This window comes from Spermophilus citellus (assembly GCF_964194105.1).
Source record: "Spermophilus citellus genome assembly, chromosome: 1".
NCBI lineage: Eukaryota > Metazoa > Chordata > Mammalia > Rodentia > Sciuridae > Spermophilus > Spermophilus citellus.
In genome coordinates this window covers 67271438-67288400 of record NC_138182.1, presented here as the reverse complement: position 1 = coordinate 67288400, position 16963 = coordinate 67271438, and the positions used below count along the sequence as shown (strand labels likewise).

At 38.6% G+C, this 16963-nt stretch overlaps 1 protein-coding gene across 8 annotated transcripts in view; it reads left to right on the top strand.

Moving 5' to 3' along the window:
- Window positions 1–16670, top strand: part of KLF12 (KLF transcription factor 12) — a 467218-nt gene extending 450548 nt beyond the window's left edge. For all 8 annotated transcript variants that reach the window (XM_081301545.1, XM_081301544.1, XM_081301550.1 and 5 more), the window contains one exon: window positions 4659–16670. In XM_081301545.1, the coding sequence (XP_081157671.1) occupies window positions 4659–4840 (182 nt within the window). In that variant the 3' untranslated portion in view covers window positions 4841–16670. The remainder of the gene's footprint in view (window positions 1–4658) is intronic.
- The last annotated feature ends 293 nt before the right edge of the window (window positions 16671–16963 follow it).

Below are 16963 nucleotides of genomic sequence, written 5' to 3'. Positions count from 1 at the left end.
TCATTGATTTCAGATATGATTTTAATTCTTTCCTGTCTTATGCTGCTTTTAGTGTTGATTTGTTCTTCTTTTTCTAGGGCTTTGAGATGTAATGTTAGGTCATTTATTTGTTGACTTTTTCTTCTATTAAGGAATAAACTCCATGAAATGAATTTTCCTCTTAGAACTGCCTTAAGAGTGTCCCAGAGATTTTGATATGTTGTGTTTGTGTTCTCAATCACCTCTAAAAATGTTTTAATCTCCTCCTTGATGTCTTTTGTAACCCATTGTTCATTCAGTAGCATATTATTTAGTCTCCAGGTGTTGGAGTAGCTTTTATTTTTTATTTTATCATTGATTTCTAATTTCATTCCATTATGATCTGATAGAATGCAGAGTAGTATCTCTACTTTTTTATATTTGCTAAGACTTGTTTTGTGGCATAATTTTTGGTCTAATTTAGAGAAGGATCCATGTACTGCTGAGAAGAAAATGTGTTCGCTTATTGAAGGATGAAATATCTATATATATCAGTTAAGTCTAAGTTATTGATTGTATTATTGAGTTCTATTGTTTCTTTGTTCAGCTTTTGTTTAGAAGATCTATCCAGTGGTGAAAGAGGTGTGTTAAAATCTACCTAGAATTTTTGTATTGTGGTCTATTTGACTCTTGAACTTGAGAAGAGTTTGTTTGATGAACATAGATGCTCCATTGTTTGGGGCATATATATTTATAACTGTTATGTCTTGTTGGTGTATGGTTCCCTTGAGCAGTATGTAGTGTCCTTTTTTATCCATTTTGATTAATTTAGATTGAAGTCCACTTTATTTGATATGAGGATGGAAACCCCTGCTTGCTTCCACAGTCCATGTGAGTGGTATGATTTTTCCCAACCTCTCACCTTCAGTCTGTGAATGTCTTTTTCTATGAGATGAGTGTCTTGGAGGCAACATATTGTTGGGTCTTTTTTTTTTTTTTAATCCAATCTGCTAGTCTATGACTTTTGATTGGTGAGTTTAGGCCATTAACATTCAGGGTTATTATTAAGACATGATTTGTATTCCCAGCCATTTTTATTTATTTTTGGTATTTAACTTGACTTGGTTTCTCCTCTGATTAGTTTTTCCTTTAGTGTATTACCTCCCTTTGCTGATTTTCGTTGTTGTTTTTCAATTCCTCTTCATGAAATATTTTGCCGAGGATATTCTATAGTGCAGGGCTTTCTAGTTGTAAATTCTTTTAACTTTTGTTTATCATGGAAGGTTTTTATTTCATCATCAAATCTAAAGCTTAATTTTGCTAGATATGATTCTTGGTTGACATCCATTTTCTTTCAGAGCTTGGTATATGTTGTACCAGGATCTCCTGGCTTTGAGGGTCTGGGTTGAAAAATCTTCTGAAATACAAATTGGTCTCCCCTTATATGTGATCTGATTCCTTTCTCTTGTGGCCTTTAAGATTCTACTCTTATTTTGTACACTAGGCATTTTCATTATAATGTGCCTTGGTGTAGATCTGTTGTAATTGTGTACATTTGGTGTTCTGTAAAACCTCTTGTATTTGATTTTCCAATTCATTCTTCGTGCTTGGGAAATTTTCTGATATTATCTCATTGAAGAGATTATGCCTTCCTCTATCCCAATAACTCTTAGATTTAGTCTTTTGATGCTATCCCCTAATTCTTGGATGTTCTGCTCATGGTTCCTTACCATCTTCACTGTGTGGTCACCTTGGTGTTGGGCTGCCATATTTTATACTTTGTTTCCAAATTGTATACTTTGTCTTCATTATCTGATGTTCTGTCTTCCAAGTGATCTAGTCTGTTGGTGATGCCTTCTATTGAGTTTTTTATTTGGTTTATTGTTTCCTTCATTTCAAAGATTTCTGATATTTTTCTTTCCATAATCTCTCTTTCTTAAAGTGATCTTTTGCTATCTGTATTTGCTCCCTTATCTCTTTGTTGGTGTGATCAATGGATGCTTGTATTTGCTCCCTTATCTGTTTATTGGTATCATCAATGGTTGCCTGTATTTGCTCTCTTATCTGTTTGTTGGAGTGATCAATTTTTGCCTGTATTTTCTTATTTGGGTCATTCTTTAATTCACAGATCATTTTAATTATGAACCTTTTGAACTCTTCTCTGACATTTTGTCAACCGTGCTGTCCGTGGGTTCTGTGATTGTAGTATCCTGGGTCTTAGGGGGCACTTTCCTCCCTTGTTTTTTCATGTTGTCTATATGATTTCCTTACTTGCAGTGTGGCTCTGAGGTGTTACAGATTTTACTCTATATCTTGTAAGTATTTGTGCAGATATATCTGTATCTCACCTTGGTGTTAGGCTTCCAGACCCTGATGGTGTCCCAGGATAGATGCTACTGCAACTATAGGTGGTGGTGGCAATAGCAGGAGGTAACTTGAAATAGCAGAGGAGGTGCCCCAAGATGGATGCAGCATCTTTCAGAGATGGGGCTGAAAAGGTGGGCCTTACACTGACTTTAGGATGCCTGTTCCAAGATGCAGCTGCTTCCAAGCCCTGTCTGTTGTCCAAGGTAGAGGCTACTGCATGGGGAAGGCTATGGGGATGGAAGTGGGTTAGACCTGGGCTCCCAAGTTGTGCTGGTGGGGTTCTCTAAACCCAAGGTTTCTTGGACCCTGTCTTTTGCACAGGTCAGCGAGGCAGGTCTAGCCTGAGCCTAAGCTCCATTGGGTAACTACCAGTGGTGAGATGGACTTGGGCCTACATTGGATCTGGGCTCCCACACAGGTCAGCAAGGTGAATTTGGGCTGAGCCTGAGCTCCAGCCGGTGTCTCAATAGATGTGATTTTGAAGAGTTAGTTTATTGCAAGCTCAACATTAGACCCCATTCTCATGATATAATTTCAAACATAGAGAAATGATATTCAGCATGAAAAAGTATATTAATCATTGCCATTAGAAAATTATATAGTAGATCTCCAGTCTTTATAAGTTAGAGTTGTTGCCAAATTTGATTGATTTCTGTCAAACACTGGTCAATAGACACATACAAATGCAAATTTTGTCTACTAGAATGAATGAGAAATTGAGGTTTGGGATCACTGCAGTAAGCAGGCTTTTGCCTGAAAGGAACCCTTTCAGAGTAAACCTGGGGCTTCCTTTGGGCCACAATTAGTGCACCAGCAATTCTGCATTGAACAGGTCTGAACTACTCATTCACTCTCTTCTGAAAGAGCCACTTGATCCTAAAAGAACCGTTATAAACAGCATTGATTTAATAGTTGAATGGAAAATGTTCAGTTTAGTTTTCCCATGTGGGCGTTACCTATACATCTCATTTATAGGGCTTAGTAATTTTGTGTGTGTGTATGTGTGTGTGCGTGCGTGCGCACACACATGCACACACATGAGCACACTTTCACTTTGCAGTTCTATTAGTTAATTCAAGTTATTGCTTGGAACCTATTGTAGGTCCTGGGGAATACCATGCATGACCTCTGACCTCTGAGAATTCAGTGACTGGTGGAGGAGAAAGGCATCCAAACATAAGCTTCATGGTATATTGTGTAGGAAATGTCATAGAAATAGGAAAGGAACAATTAAATGTGGGAGTATCTAAGAAAGTGAACTAACCCTGAGGATGCAGCACAGTTTAGATAGGGTAAGAATTCTCCATTCCTCTGTAGCATAGGCTGCAGCATTGGATTCAGAGCCACAGGCATCTTTTTACTAACTTTGAGTATTTTTTGCTATGTGCAGCCTCACTTTTCTCATCTACAAAGTGAGGTTTGCAGTTTCACTTTGCAGCTTTATTCATAGGGAGCAGCAAATAGCTCCTTCCTATCTTTTCAGCATGGGCCCAGTGTGGCAAAGAAGCATATTTCAGACTATTAGATGGAAGGAGAGAGCGGTTTTTTGTGGGGTTGCATGGGGACAGGGCTTCCTTCTGAATGAGAGCCAGGAAAACAGTGTACCTGGGTCAACTATTGTCCTGCTCCCCTGGGAGCCCGTTTGGACAATGAATAGTATTCCCAGCACAGCCTTTGCATAGTTTACTGTCCTTACAAGTTGACTGTGGAGTCTGGTCAAATTACATACTTCTTCAGACTGCTTTTTACAGGGAGTTTCAGCACTTTGTACTACTAAGATATCTAGGATTCTCTCCCAATGGACAAGCAAAATGTTGATGTTTATGCATAATATATGCCTAATTTCTTAGAGCATGGAGCACTTTACCTATTGATAACATTGTGTGTATACCTGCAGCCACTGATAAGTGGACCTTGTGTCCTAAAATAATCTTAAACCATTGAAGTGGTGCATATGTGGGAGAGGGAGTGTTGAAACTAAGCATAACTAACTACTATGTGTAACTCTTTGGGGCAATTGGTTTTAGAACCAAACCAAACTTGGTATAGAGCTCTCAGACTACCAGTGGTGATTTTAGCCAGTGACTGTCAGTATGTGCTTCTTGATATTTGGAGCACAAGGTCACTCCTCATAATTGTGGATGCAGGTGTTAACTCACTTGCCTGATGTCGCAGCAGGAAAGACAAGACCCCTTGTGGATGGGAAGGTTTCTTGACAGATTTCCCAAATGGAAACCCCACTGAGAACCACAGTCCCCCAACACCCAGCGCTGGCTTGATTGTTATAGAAAAGTGGCGGAGCACCAAAGCTTGTGTGCCTTTGTTTCCTCCAGGAGAGAAACCCTACAAGTGTACCTGGGAAGGCTGCACCTGGAAGTTTGCGCGCTCCGATGAACTGACGCGGCATTACCGCAAACACACGGGAGTGAAGCCCTTCAAGTGCGCGGACTGTGATCGCAGCTTCTCCCGGTCAGACCACTTGGCCCTGCACCGCCGGAGGCACATGCTGGTGTGAGGACCGCTCGCTGTCCAGCTGGGCGGAAGAGCTGGATCTCTTAGCGGCACTCAATTCAGCAGGGCTGAATTCCCTTCACAGTGTTAACTCAAAAGGGCATCACCATCCCACGATGTCTGAAATCAGAGCAGGAACAAGAAGGAACACTTCTTTCAGTCTGAAGGTAACCCCCACCTTGGCTACGCGAGAGACGGCTTCACCCTGACATGGGAGTTCAGCCACAAAAATGCTGAAGAGACAGGCATTGATTGTTTTCCGTGCTGTGTCCTCTGCCATTTACAGGTGTTTGTAGCTTGTACATTTTCTGAGCTGTCAGACAGTTTTGTTATTGAGATCGTAAAGGTCATCTACCACAAATTGATAGCTAGAGCAATTTGGATTTGGATGATTTTTCAATTTGGATGATTCTCTCATCACGCCCCCCCCCACTAACCCCCACCCCACCTTTAACCCCCTTTTACAAAAAAAAAAAAAAAAAAAAAAAAAAAAGATTAGTTCTTAGCTAAGTAAGCTAGAACCCACATCCAGTCTGTTACCAGCAAGCAGCATGAAAGTGGGAAGGAAGAAGTTGTTGGAGAGGTTCCATTACCTGAAAATAAAGGCCCTTGATTCAAGCAGGCCCTTGCAATAACGATGGCAGCAACTAGATGTCCCTCGCAACTTGTCATCATGCCATGCCCTGAAGAAAACCAACATTGAATCTCTCATTTGTTTGTCGTTGATTGTTTCTGTTTCGTTTGATTCTGTTTTGTTCATCTGTTTGAGCAGAGGGGCAGCGACATTTCAGTTGAAGTCTAGTCCTGGTCTCTGCCCTGGCACGGACTGGCACCAAGGTGTTCTGTAGTTGAATAGGAAGAGCCTGTCTAAAAAAACCTACTGCCCCACTTCAAATCGCAGTGTTCTGTCACCTAGGCATCATCTCTTCCTGCCCCCAGTGTTTGATTACAAGGAATCAGGGGAAAAAACTTTCTTAGACACACTGGCACCAACGTAAGAGGTGGGGCTGCCCAGGCAAAGTCAGTGAACATGAAAAATCAGACAAAGCAGAGATGGAAATAATGCACCCCTTGAGGAGAAAAGCAATAATGAATAAAAAGGACTTTCCTACAATAACTTCACTGAGGACTCACGTTACCAGTTTTCATTCTTACTAAAGGGATTGTAAAATACACCCCAGCATTTTAGGTGTCTTGGTTACATTTACGGCACTGAGGTAATCTTTCTGCTGCTGTTTGTCCTGCTCGGTTGAGTATCACAATTAAAGATTATGCTCCCCCTTTCTTGTTTGAAAACAGTTATTTGGTGACTAGAAAGGCAACAGAGGCACAGCCAGGAATTAGCTCTTCAGTTAATGGGTCAGTTCTTGGAATTGAGTCGGTGGAAAGGGAATGGTCCCGCCGAAGGCCTGCCATGGTGCTAAGTTTCCTCTGTTGGAGAGCCACGGATGAGTCTCTCCAATTGGTTCTTCTGTACATTTCATTTTCTAAACTGTACCAGGACCCACTGGTCCTGCATTGGCATCTGCAGGGATATTGAACCTACTCATCCTGTCACGAGGATGAGAGGAAAGTAGAATCCCGCCAACCCCCTAAAATTGTGAACCTTTTGCAACTAGCAAAGCATACAGGAAACAAAGCAATACATCATCAACAAGCAGTCTTTCAGAAAAATTAGCATATTTTTGTCCCCACTAAAAGACATTTTCCTACCCAGCTTTATGTGGCTAAGGGGCTTGTTGAGATTTTTTTGTTGTTGTTGATGTTGTTGTTATTGTCATTAGGATTTTTTATAGCTTAGATATAAAAGGTCTCCAGCACAGACCTTTGCAATATATTTTAATTACAGACACTTGATTTGGGGAATTGCACAAATTAACCTCACAATATTTCTAGCTCATTTTTAAATGTTTGAACATTCTGAAATAGTTGCCGGTGACAAAATTATTCTTTTTAGGATCATCTTCTAATTCAAATAATCTTATTCTGATGAAGCAAGAACTATGAACATTTCAACAAGGACAATTTGTGTTAGATGGTATTAAAAGAATTTTAACAAATGATTGAAGCAACAGTGTAAAGAGTTTCAGGTCAAATTCTGACTTCAAAAATATGTGTTCTCTGTTTTCTGCCAGGCCTGAAAAACACATCGGGCAATTTCCCTCCAACAAGGGCTGCAGTTCTATTGATAAATAGCTTCTTTAGCTACACAATCTGCTACCCACCAACCAGTGGGTTTTCTACCAACTGGAACATTTTTTATCTGTACTGTATGCAACTCACTTCTCATTGCCTGTGACCATTCAGAATAGAAAAAGGTTTCTTGATGCATGCCAGCACTGGTCAGTGGCAAAGAACAGAGAGGGGCTAACACAGCCATGAACCCAGAACCTAGCTGGCAGGTCAGGGGATCACTCAATGGAAGTGTAGATTTGAGTTAGTTCTGCCTACTCTCAAAAGAAGAGCCAGTCCAGTCTGTGTCCTCTCTCCACCAGCACCCTCTCCCCCTGCTCCCAGCAAGCAAAGTCTTGAGAGTACTGTAGGTAGGCATGGTTTTTAGAATTCATTGAACTGACAGTGGAAGCTTCCTAAATGACAGCTTGATTTAAATTTAGCAAAGAGCTCTCTTACAACATAGGAAAGATGTAGGGAAGTGAGCTTTTTCTCCTTACCCTCTGGTAGTGGAAATCAGAATGAAATGGCAAGTTAACTGATAAAAACCTGTCAGCATCACACCATCTCCCCCTCTCGACAGAGCAGTACTTCTAAGAAGGGAGCCAAGGACAAGTAAGTGAATGAGTTCCTGATCTACCCCAGGAACTGAAGCATATTGGGGGCTTGTTTTGGAATATAAAAAATTCACCTTGGTGAGTTTCCTAAAGATGTTTCCCCATGTTAAGGAAAGTGGTTTGGGATAGAAGGAAATGGAATATGTATAGGCATAGAAAAGTCACCATACCATCTCATGTGCATTTCTAGCCTCTTTTGAAAAGCACAGTGCATGATGAACTATAGAAAAGGGACCGAATCCCAAAGGACTTAGCAGCTGTTCCCTAAGTAGAAACATTCTTTGGTTTTAAATTTGAAGCTGTTGGATTTGCAGCTAGGGATATGTGCATGGTTGGGAACTTTGATACACACAGCTGTAATTTTTAAGAAGCTGCAGGAGACCTGACATTCTTTTTTTGCATTTTAGAGATTGATTACAAGGGAGTTAGGGGATTTGAAAAGTTAGGATGTTTTAGTAGAGTCCTTTTTAGTCTGATCTTGTTTGGAGAGAGATTCATGCTTCCCCATCCACCTCCAATCTCCTCTGTCCATTTTATGTGAACTGTGTTGATAACTTGTCTTAAGTTCTATTAAGGCATCTAGATGGAGATTCCTAATGGCTTTACCATAAAGATTATACTCCTGTCTTTACAAAACACATAGGATTTTTTGTTTGTTTGTTTGTTTTCAAAGACAAGTAAATACCAATAATATAAACCACCTTTAAAAAAAAAAGCACTTTTTATTCACTTTAAAGTTTAAGTAGGAAATAGGAAGATGAATTGTCAGGGGGGAAAAAAACTTAAAAAATGCTGCAGTGTTTACAAATGCCAGTTCTAGATGATTAGAAGGGCTGTTTCTATCATGGATGAAATTTGGAATAGCTTATGCAAAGATTGTGTTCATTTTGATATGACTTGTTTTAATTTCAAATCGCCATTTGTGTTTTAAATATAAATATAATTCTGCACTTTGAAATCAGTTCACTAGAATAACATGTATATGGATAAAGATGCAGTATTCCTTATTCTGTACTTTATTTATTATAGTTACCAAAGCTGCAATTGAATAAATCTGGTGAGGTGAGGCCTTCAATTGTATTAATATGCCTTTGTTATGCTGTTGTGACTGCTTAGAAATGTAGCAGTGGTATTGTAATGAAGCCGTCTTAACATGAATAATGAGGATGCACAGAATTCAAGCAGTATCAATGCCAGCATCCATGTTATGGTCTGCATCAAAGGGATTGAATATGAGGTGACTCTGAAGAAGCATAATAGGCCCAGGAAGCCTTAATTTTCATAATTCATTATCCACTCTTCAAATTTGCTCTTTACCAATGCCTGTCAATTTTGGGGAGTAAATGTATTCTGTGAAAACATCATTGACCAAATCTCTTCCTTTAGTTTTTCTGAGGTAGTGCATTCCATGAAATGGTCTTTCCAATTTGAGTCAGTTTCCTTTAGGAAAGTAATTTGGTAAGCCACATCTCCCATACTTCTACTTGTCCCCACACTGCCTTCCACTTACCTGGACAGACTCCCTAACACCTGCACATGTGTATACGTACCTGTATATGCAGCTGCCAGTGAGCTAATAAATATCAACAAAGAACTTTTTTAAAAGAAAAAAAAATTTGTAATAATCCATACTATCTAGAAATGTAAGTTATTTACCTTATTAGGGAATCAGCTTATAATACTATATATGACTTTGCCTGCATTTTATAGTTAAGAAAATGTACATAAAAATTATAAATGCTATATTTTCACAGTTTCATTATAGAGTAATGTCTGTTTAGCAACCCATGTCCATTGGTATTTTAAATATGCTGAATATTGAGCAATTGCAATAGAAATTCAGATTTTCATAAGAAAATGAAATAGAAGGATACTGCATCTTTAAAAATAGAGTGAAGATATTTTACTGTATTCGTAACACATGCGATAGTGGAAAAAAAAGTATTTTCAAACATGCAAATTTTACAGAGGTTGTAAATAGTTTGACGAAGTATGTCGGGGGGAAGAGCTTCTAGTTTTCATCACAATAAAAAAAACAAAAAAGCAAAAAAAAAAAAAAAAAAAAAAACCTTGTCCAGATATGCCTTGTGTATCTTACACACAGTTAGCGATATTGCCATGGGAATCCTGTCTCACTTTGTCAGAGCATGTTCCTTGTGCTCTGTAACAGTGGCGTGGCCACTTGTCATGGTTCAGCCAGGATGGTTTAAAATCCACTGAAGTCATTTGAAGTTCCTACAGACACACTGATTCCAAACTCACAATGTCTTTTCCTGAAAAAGGGAAACAGCTACACAAGATTTTACTTGTGCTAAAGAGGAGCATCTGGTGATTGTTCTGTCTTCTCAGTTATCTTCCTCCTCAACAAACTGGTTCTTGATCAAGAAAACCATACAAGTATTTATTCTTATTGAATTCTAGAGGGATTGCTTTTCAGTGTAGCTCATGTTGACAAGATTAAGTGCTGTGGAAATGGCTACATGCTCAACGAATCTATACTGGCATTAGAAATAAGCTAATGCCCATTTTTAGAAATGAACTAAATGCTGAAAGTGCCTGTCAATAATCATGACCAATGAGATATTCCTATACTTTTACACAGCAATAATTCTTCATCAGACTGGGTTTTTTCCTGCACATTTTGAAAACATACACATAGAGTAAATGTATGCATGTAATATATTGAATCTGTTCACATACCCATGAGGGGGGAACTTTTGTGTCTTTTAAGTATACCTTAATCTTCTTTGCAGTTAACATTTCTCAATCTGAGTTTCCTTACTTGAAGGATGTACAAATGCAATTATGAGCATCAGGTTATCATCAATGTACACTATGGCATATGGCAATTATACTTTTCAGATGAAAAATTATACTTTTCAGATTAAAAACTTGATTGTGATTTTCCCCAAACTTAAGAAACAGTATGTATGGCTCAAAAATTTTTGCTCAGTTAAAAATACCAATGTATTTAAAGCAAAACACTGAGGGATTTTTGTCTGCTTAATTTATCCACTCATATCAAATGCACAAAACTATCTTTATATTTATTCACTCCCTTTTCCTAATATTTCCTGTTTTCATTTAAGAACCATTTGGGGATGAATACTGACAAAATCATTTGTCCCCCCAAAGTCTACTGAAGTACTGTTGATACTTGGTAAGCCTCACCTTTAACCAATTTTGCAGTTAGTCCTGAAAATTGCTTGATCCACATCCAGAAGTTCACTAGTTTTTCCTAAAATTATTTTACTGCTAAAAGTGGAGTCATGGATATCAATGTACAGTGAACCCTGGAAATTCTCCAACCTTGCCATCCCAGAGCACAAATTCACCCAAACAAGCTGTTGAGGCTATCAGCAAAATTATACTCTTTCAGAGCCAAACATTTACTAAGAGTAATTTTAAAAGTATGAGTGATTAAACCCTCAGGCAGTGTAGAAAACCGCGATGGACAGCAATCTCCAGGCCCAGATCACAGGCCTACAAAACCATCGGCTGTTTCTTCCTCCAAGTTTTAGACAGGAGGAAAGGAAGAAGGAAATGCACCAGGATGGAGGATGAAATAACCAATTGAGTGTCAAAGAAAGGCTGCTGAGTTCCTTAGTCTCACTGACATCTAATGATTGGGCTTCATTCCACATGGTGTCTGCAAGTACTAAAATACCTTGAAAGTGCAAAAATTCAGCAAACCATGGCAAGAATAACTATTCTTTCTTAAACACTACATGCCAAGCACTGTGCTAGGCGATTTTTAGACACATTACCTCTACACTGTATGATGAATTCACATATTATGAATGGGAAACTGAGGCACAAGTGGGTTGCTGAGACATCACACACACACACACACACACACAAAATGTAAATGGCAGAGTGGGAATGTGAAGCCACCTCTCTCTGGCTCTGAAACCGTATCCTTTCCACTGTACCTCACTGCACACGTTCCCAGCAACCACCTTTTCATACTCCCAATTAAGTTTTATTATAGATACTCTGCACAAGTATTTATCATTTTGCAAGTAAAATATCAGGATATGATGATTCATGATTTGACGATGGTGCAGAGTGTTTGAAATCAGCCCTCTCCTGGAAATTTATGAAGGATCATTATAAACAAATAGCAGCCACCAGATGTCTCTCTGACTTGTCACTTTATTCCCAAATGTTTGGCCTGGAGCTCCAGAATTATTAAAACCCCTCCTTACTTAGTAACATTTTAGCCCAAGATGGTTTTTCTCAGTTCTACACATTTCTTTGTATCTATAGCAAATGCCTGCTAGAGTCTGCTTACGGTGGGTTGGAGACGCTCACCTACATGGAGCTAGTTAATACCAGAGCCTGCTCTTGCAGGTGTTAATGGAGTGGCAATCACAAACATTGAGATGATGATCAATGGTTGATTCCTTTTCAGTTTTCTCTCTTAATGGCACTGCCTTGGAATGTTTTAAATAGTCTTATAAATAATTTGTTTATAGTATTGTTGTTAGCTTAATTGAGTTTTATGTGAGAAGCTGTCCAACATCAGAGAAATAAAATCCCTACCCTCTGTATAAAGCAAGGTCTCTGACAGTATTGATTCATAGAAATACTAATGGACTTCAAAAACATTAAGAGAATGTCATTTCTCATAGTGTTTCTGTTTCTGAAAATGAATCTCCTGAATTATGATCTTTCTCCCTGTTAGTTGGCTGGGGGGGAGAGATAAAACCTGCATTAACAAATTCTGAAAGCAAGTGTTCTGTGCACACAACCTATTGCAGATGGGGCCTCTTCTCAGTTAATTGGGTTTCACCAGCAATAATTTCCCAATGACAAAACAACCACTTTAAGTGAGTTGAAAGAGATGAAAGGTAGAAACAGTCACATCAATACTTTTTCTTTTTTGGATTTCATCTCTAGAAATTTGCAGCATTTCAGACATCGGAGTCTGCTCTTGGCGTAAAGCAAGGGCCAGTACCTTCTGGTCTGAATTATTCTCTCACTTTCCCCAAAGAAGGTTAACCAAGACTTTCGCAGAGATTCATTTTTGTCAAGCATGAGGTGAATAGAAGGATAGCATTTGGGCCAAAATCTAGTAACAAAAGTGTCCAAACAATCAAAAAGTAAGATATTTTAGAGATCTACTGACATCTTCCCTTTCTGCTTATTTCTTGCTCCGAAGATACAACATAAAACATTATAGAAAATCATTTGACCCTACTTGGGTTTCTAGTTTTCTATGGCAGAATTTTGTGATTACATCCAACCATAGGATATGTTTTGTTCCTCAAACTTTATCACATCGGATGGGTATTGTTGAACTGGGGCACTGGTGCCTATTTGCAAGGCTCTTTCCTATCAACTTGTCTGTCCACAATTTGTTGTGTTTAAGGATTCATTTTTTAAAAAATCACCGTCTCCCCCACGGGACAGTGGCTGTATTGTTTTGTTCATGTCTATGTGGGACACATTGCATCACATGGCAAACCAACTCTGTGGATGTGAGATAACCACTTAACAAAACCAGCTTGAAAACATCGTCTTATGTATTATGTCATCCTGCATCATAATGCAATTATGTGTATCATGATCATTTTTTAAAAAAGAGAAACCAGCAAATTCATGTTTGTCCATAGAAGAATGTACTCAGAACTTTCTGTGTTTGTGAAACGATGAGAACAGACCACCTTTAAGATACCCACCTGCCACTTAAAATGACTTAGTTATAATTAGTAGTAGTCTAGACGTTGCTCTTGGTGTGTGGGGGTCAATTCCAATGTCATATTCTCTTGAATAAATCTCTCAAGTCATATTTGAAAAAAATACACAGGAATAAAGACAACATCATCTTTGGCCAAATCAAGCAGGCATTTCTTTTCTTTTCCTTGACACTTAGCTCATTATACATGGTGATTAAATCACAAGATCTTTCTGTGTAAAAATACAAAAACATCCTTTAGTTTACAAAACAGTTATTCTAGGCTTGAAGCCTCTGAACAGCAAGTTGAATTGATGGGCTGCGTCTGATTCACTTGATGGATGTAATTTTACAAATATTCCTGGGTCTCTGACCCCGGAGAGCTAGAGTGCCCAGAGGAGAACACACAATTAAAGACTAATTCCCCCCCCCCCCAATGATGCTGGCAAACAAGTGTGTTGAGTTCTTAAATCTTTGTTTGGTTTTCTGTTCAGAGTTTTAATTGCAAATGAATTTATTTCTCCAGCTTAAAGATCTAATTTCCTAATAGTTTTCCTCTGCATTTATATACTCTGTAGTGTTTAGGCAACCCCTGTTATAAGTTTATTAATATTATGTAAGTGTTGTTCTTGTATTTATGTATAGTGTATGTATTGTAAATATACTCAGAGCTTTTTTCCTTTTACTGTAAAATTGTGATTTTTTTTTTTGGCCCTATGATAATGTAAAGGGAGACCCTCCTAATGAGATTCTCTCAGAGGACGATTATTCCAGTCTATTCTCAGAGATTTAAATGAACAAGTGTTATCGTTTTTAATGGTGTCTCAGACATATTCTGTTGGTGCATTGCTTTTCTGTATTCAACTTTCCTATGAATTGAGCTGTGAACCGAAATAGAGTTTAAACCTTTAACTGTATGCATTTGTATAATTATCTGAATGAAGGCATGAAGGTTAAATAAAGCATTTTGTATGGAACAAAACTCCCTAATTATTACTAAGGCTGACTCAGACACTTTGGAAATCATAGTTATTAACCGTTCTAATTAAACCTTTGTTATGAAAAGTTTTACTACTTGTGTATAGTAATTTGAAACATGGAACAAGATAGACTCTATACCAAAAAAAAAAAGAAAAATGAAAAAGATTTTTTATAAAAGCCAGCACCTCTGTAGAAGGGATCCCCAACTTAATATTTTACTGAACATAAAACTTAAAAGCAGTTCAGAAATTTCAAGTCATAGGAAAGGAACCTCTTTCAAAGCCCAGAGTCTAGTCCTCATGAATGATGATTTCTTCAGACTTTGTGTATCATGGAAGTACAAAATGATACGTGTAGCACATGCGAAAGCTTGCTGATTTCTGTAGTTTGTTTTTTTTTTTAAGAAAATTGGACCTATAGAAGGCTTTGAAAATACGCCATTAATGAGTAGAATGTCTTTTTCAACTATTTCGTTTGAAAACTCTTCAAGTTTCTTACTATAGTATGTCTTTCAATTGAAGACATAGAAGACCATGCCACTACAGGAATGGTGTCAATGCTACCAGACAGGGTCCTCAGCCTTATATTTGTTCCCTTTATTCATTACAAAACTCTCGAGTCTATCCATTTTCTGACTTTTACAAACAAAAGAGTGAGGCCCTGTGTGTAGGCAATTTTCCCAGTTCATCTGGTTGCAGGATGAATGCTCTTCTCCACTAAAGGGATGTAGGTTAAAAAAAAAAATGGAGAAAGGATGGGAGGTGGCCACGAGGAATGAGGTGAGAGAGGATTCATCATGGTGAGCCTCAGAGAAGCATCCAACAGACACCCTTGACCATGCATGTACAAATACATATAAGCCCTGCCAAATATTACCCTTCATTTCATAGTGAACAATAATCAGAGACTGAAATAGATTCTGGCTCAATTGACAACAGACTTGAATCCATTTCCAAATGAACACTGAGTTCTGTGACATTGTTCTGTTGCATTTAGAGACTGAGAGCCTCTGGGCTGCCCCTCCCTGTTGTCTCCCAGCAGAGCCCACCCCTTCCCATCACTGGGAGACAGGGTGCAAGGTTGCTTTGCTTTTCCCAGGCCAGTCCTGCTCCATTATTACAGAGGGGTCCTTTTTGTCTCCCTTGTTACCAGGGACTGAACTCAGGGGCCCTTGACCACTGAACCACATCCTTTTTTTGTATTTTGTTTAGAGAGAGGGTCTCATTGAGTTGCTTAGTGCCTGGCTAAGTTGCTGAGGCTGGCTTTGAACTCAACGATCCTCCTGCCTCAGCCTCCTGAGCCGCTGTACAGAGGGGTCTTGCAGAGGACATTTCCTCCCAACCAAAGCCTGCTAGATACTCTCCTGGTAATCACAATACCCGCCTCACAGCAGCAATGACTCATTAAAAGATTATTCATTTCTTAAATGTTGAGGCAAATAAACTTTTTAAAGTCTATTTTTACTATCATTTGTACAGCTTTTAATTGTGCCATTTTAGAAATATTCACTTAAGGAAGAGGCCAATAAATTACAAGAGTTTATCTAGTTCTGCACTCTCGTGAGGTGACGCAAGGCTACACCTAATCATTCAGTCACTTCATTTTGGATACGGTTTTGTAGCAAAATGTCAAGTTAGATATTAGATTTATTTGTCTTTGGCCTATTTCCTAAGAGTTCTTTGCAGGCCACACAAGCAGCAAGTCAACTCTCCAGCTTGGTTTTTATGTATATTTCACTTCACCCCAAGAGACTGTCATACAGTAGACCAATGAGACAAACCTTATAGAATGTGTCACCTGATATTGTTGTACTCTCAAGGTCATTTGTTGGTTGATATTTCTTCTACCCAATGATTCTGGGATGCTTCAACAATAGCTGGGATGATGTAAGTCCTTATAATCCGGTAACTTCCTCAGGCCTCCCCTTGGGTGTTTGACCACAACTAACGTTTCTCATCTAAACATCGAAGGCTTCGTTGATTCTCTTTTGTTCCAATTTTATGACTGGGAAACAACAGCATGAGATAGTTAAAACTACAGAACAGCAATGTGCTTAAGATTAGAATACCTTGGGGCTTTATAAAAAAAAAAAAAAACACTTCAGTGCTAAAACAAAATCGTATTGCCTTAAAAAAAAAAGGTTCATTTTAGTCCCAAATGACCACTGAGGGTTTTCATAATATATAGTGCATTGTCTTCCCACCAAAGTTATATGGTTTCCTTCAACACAATGAGCTTCTTGTGCTTTGTTCCTGTGCTGTCTGTATTTAATATATCTCTTTCCCAACAGTGTAATAAGTATAATTTACATCACTTCCTGTTTAGTCTAAATTCACCAATGAACGCCCACACTGCATACACTAGAGTGCTTGTGTATTCCTGAAATAAATTACATTCTCCTTATACAGGAACAACTTTTGCATGATCTCTTGTTTTATAATTTCACTATGTTTGTGTGTGTGTGTGTGTGTGTGTGTGTGTGTATGCGCATGTGAAAGAAAAAGAGATCCAGTTTTACAAAGCCATGATGACATCCGTAACATCAAGCTTAACCAAGCCTCCTAAAACCAGGTTGGCTCAGGAAACCCTCAGAACAATTTAAATGGGCACATGGACATCATGAGAGCCCCTTTGTGTTATTGCAGCTACTTTACATGCACATATAGTCTGTAATCTT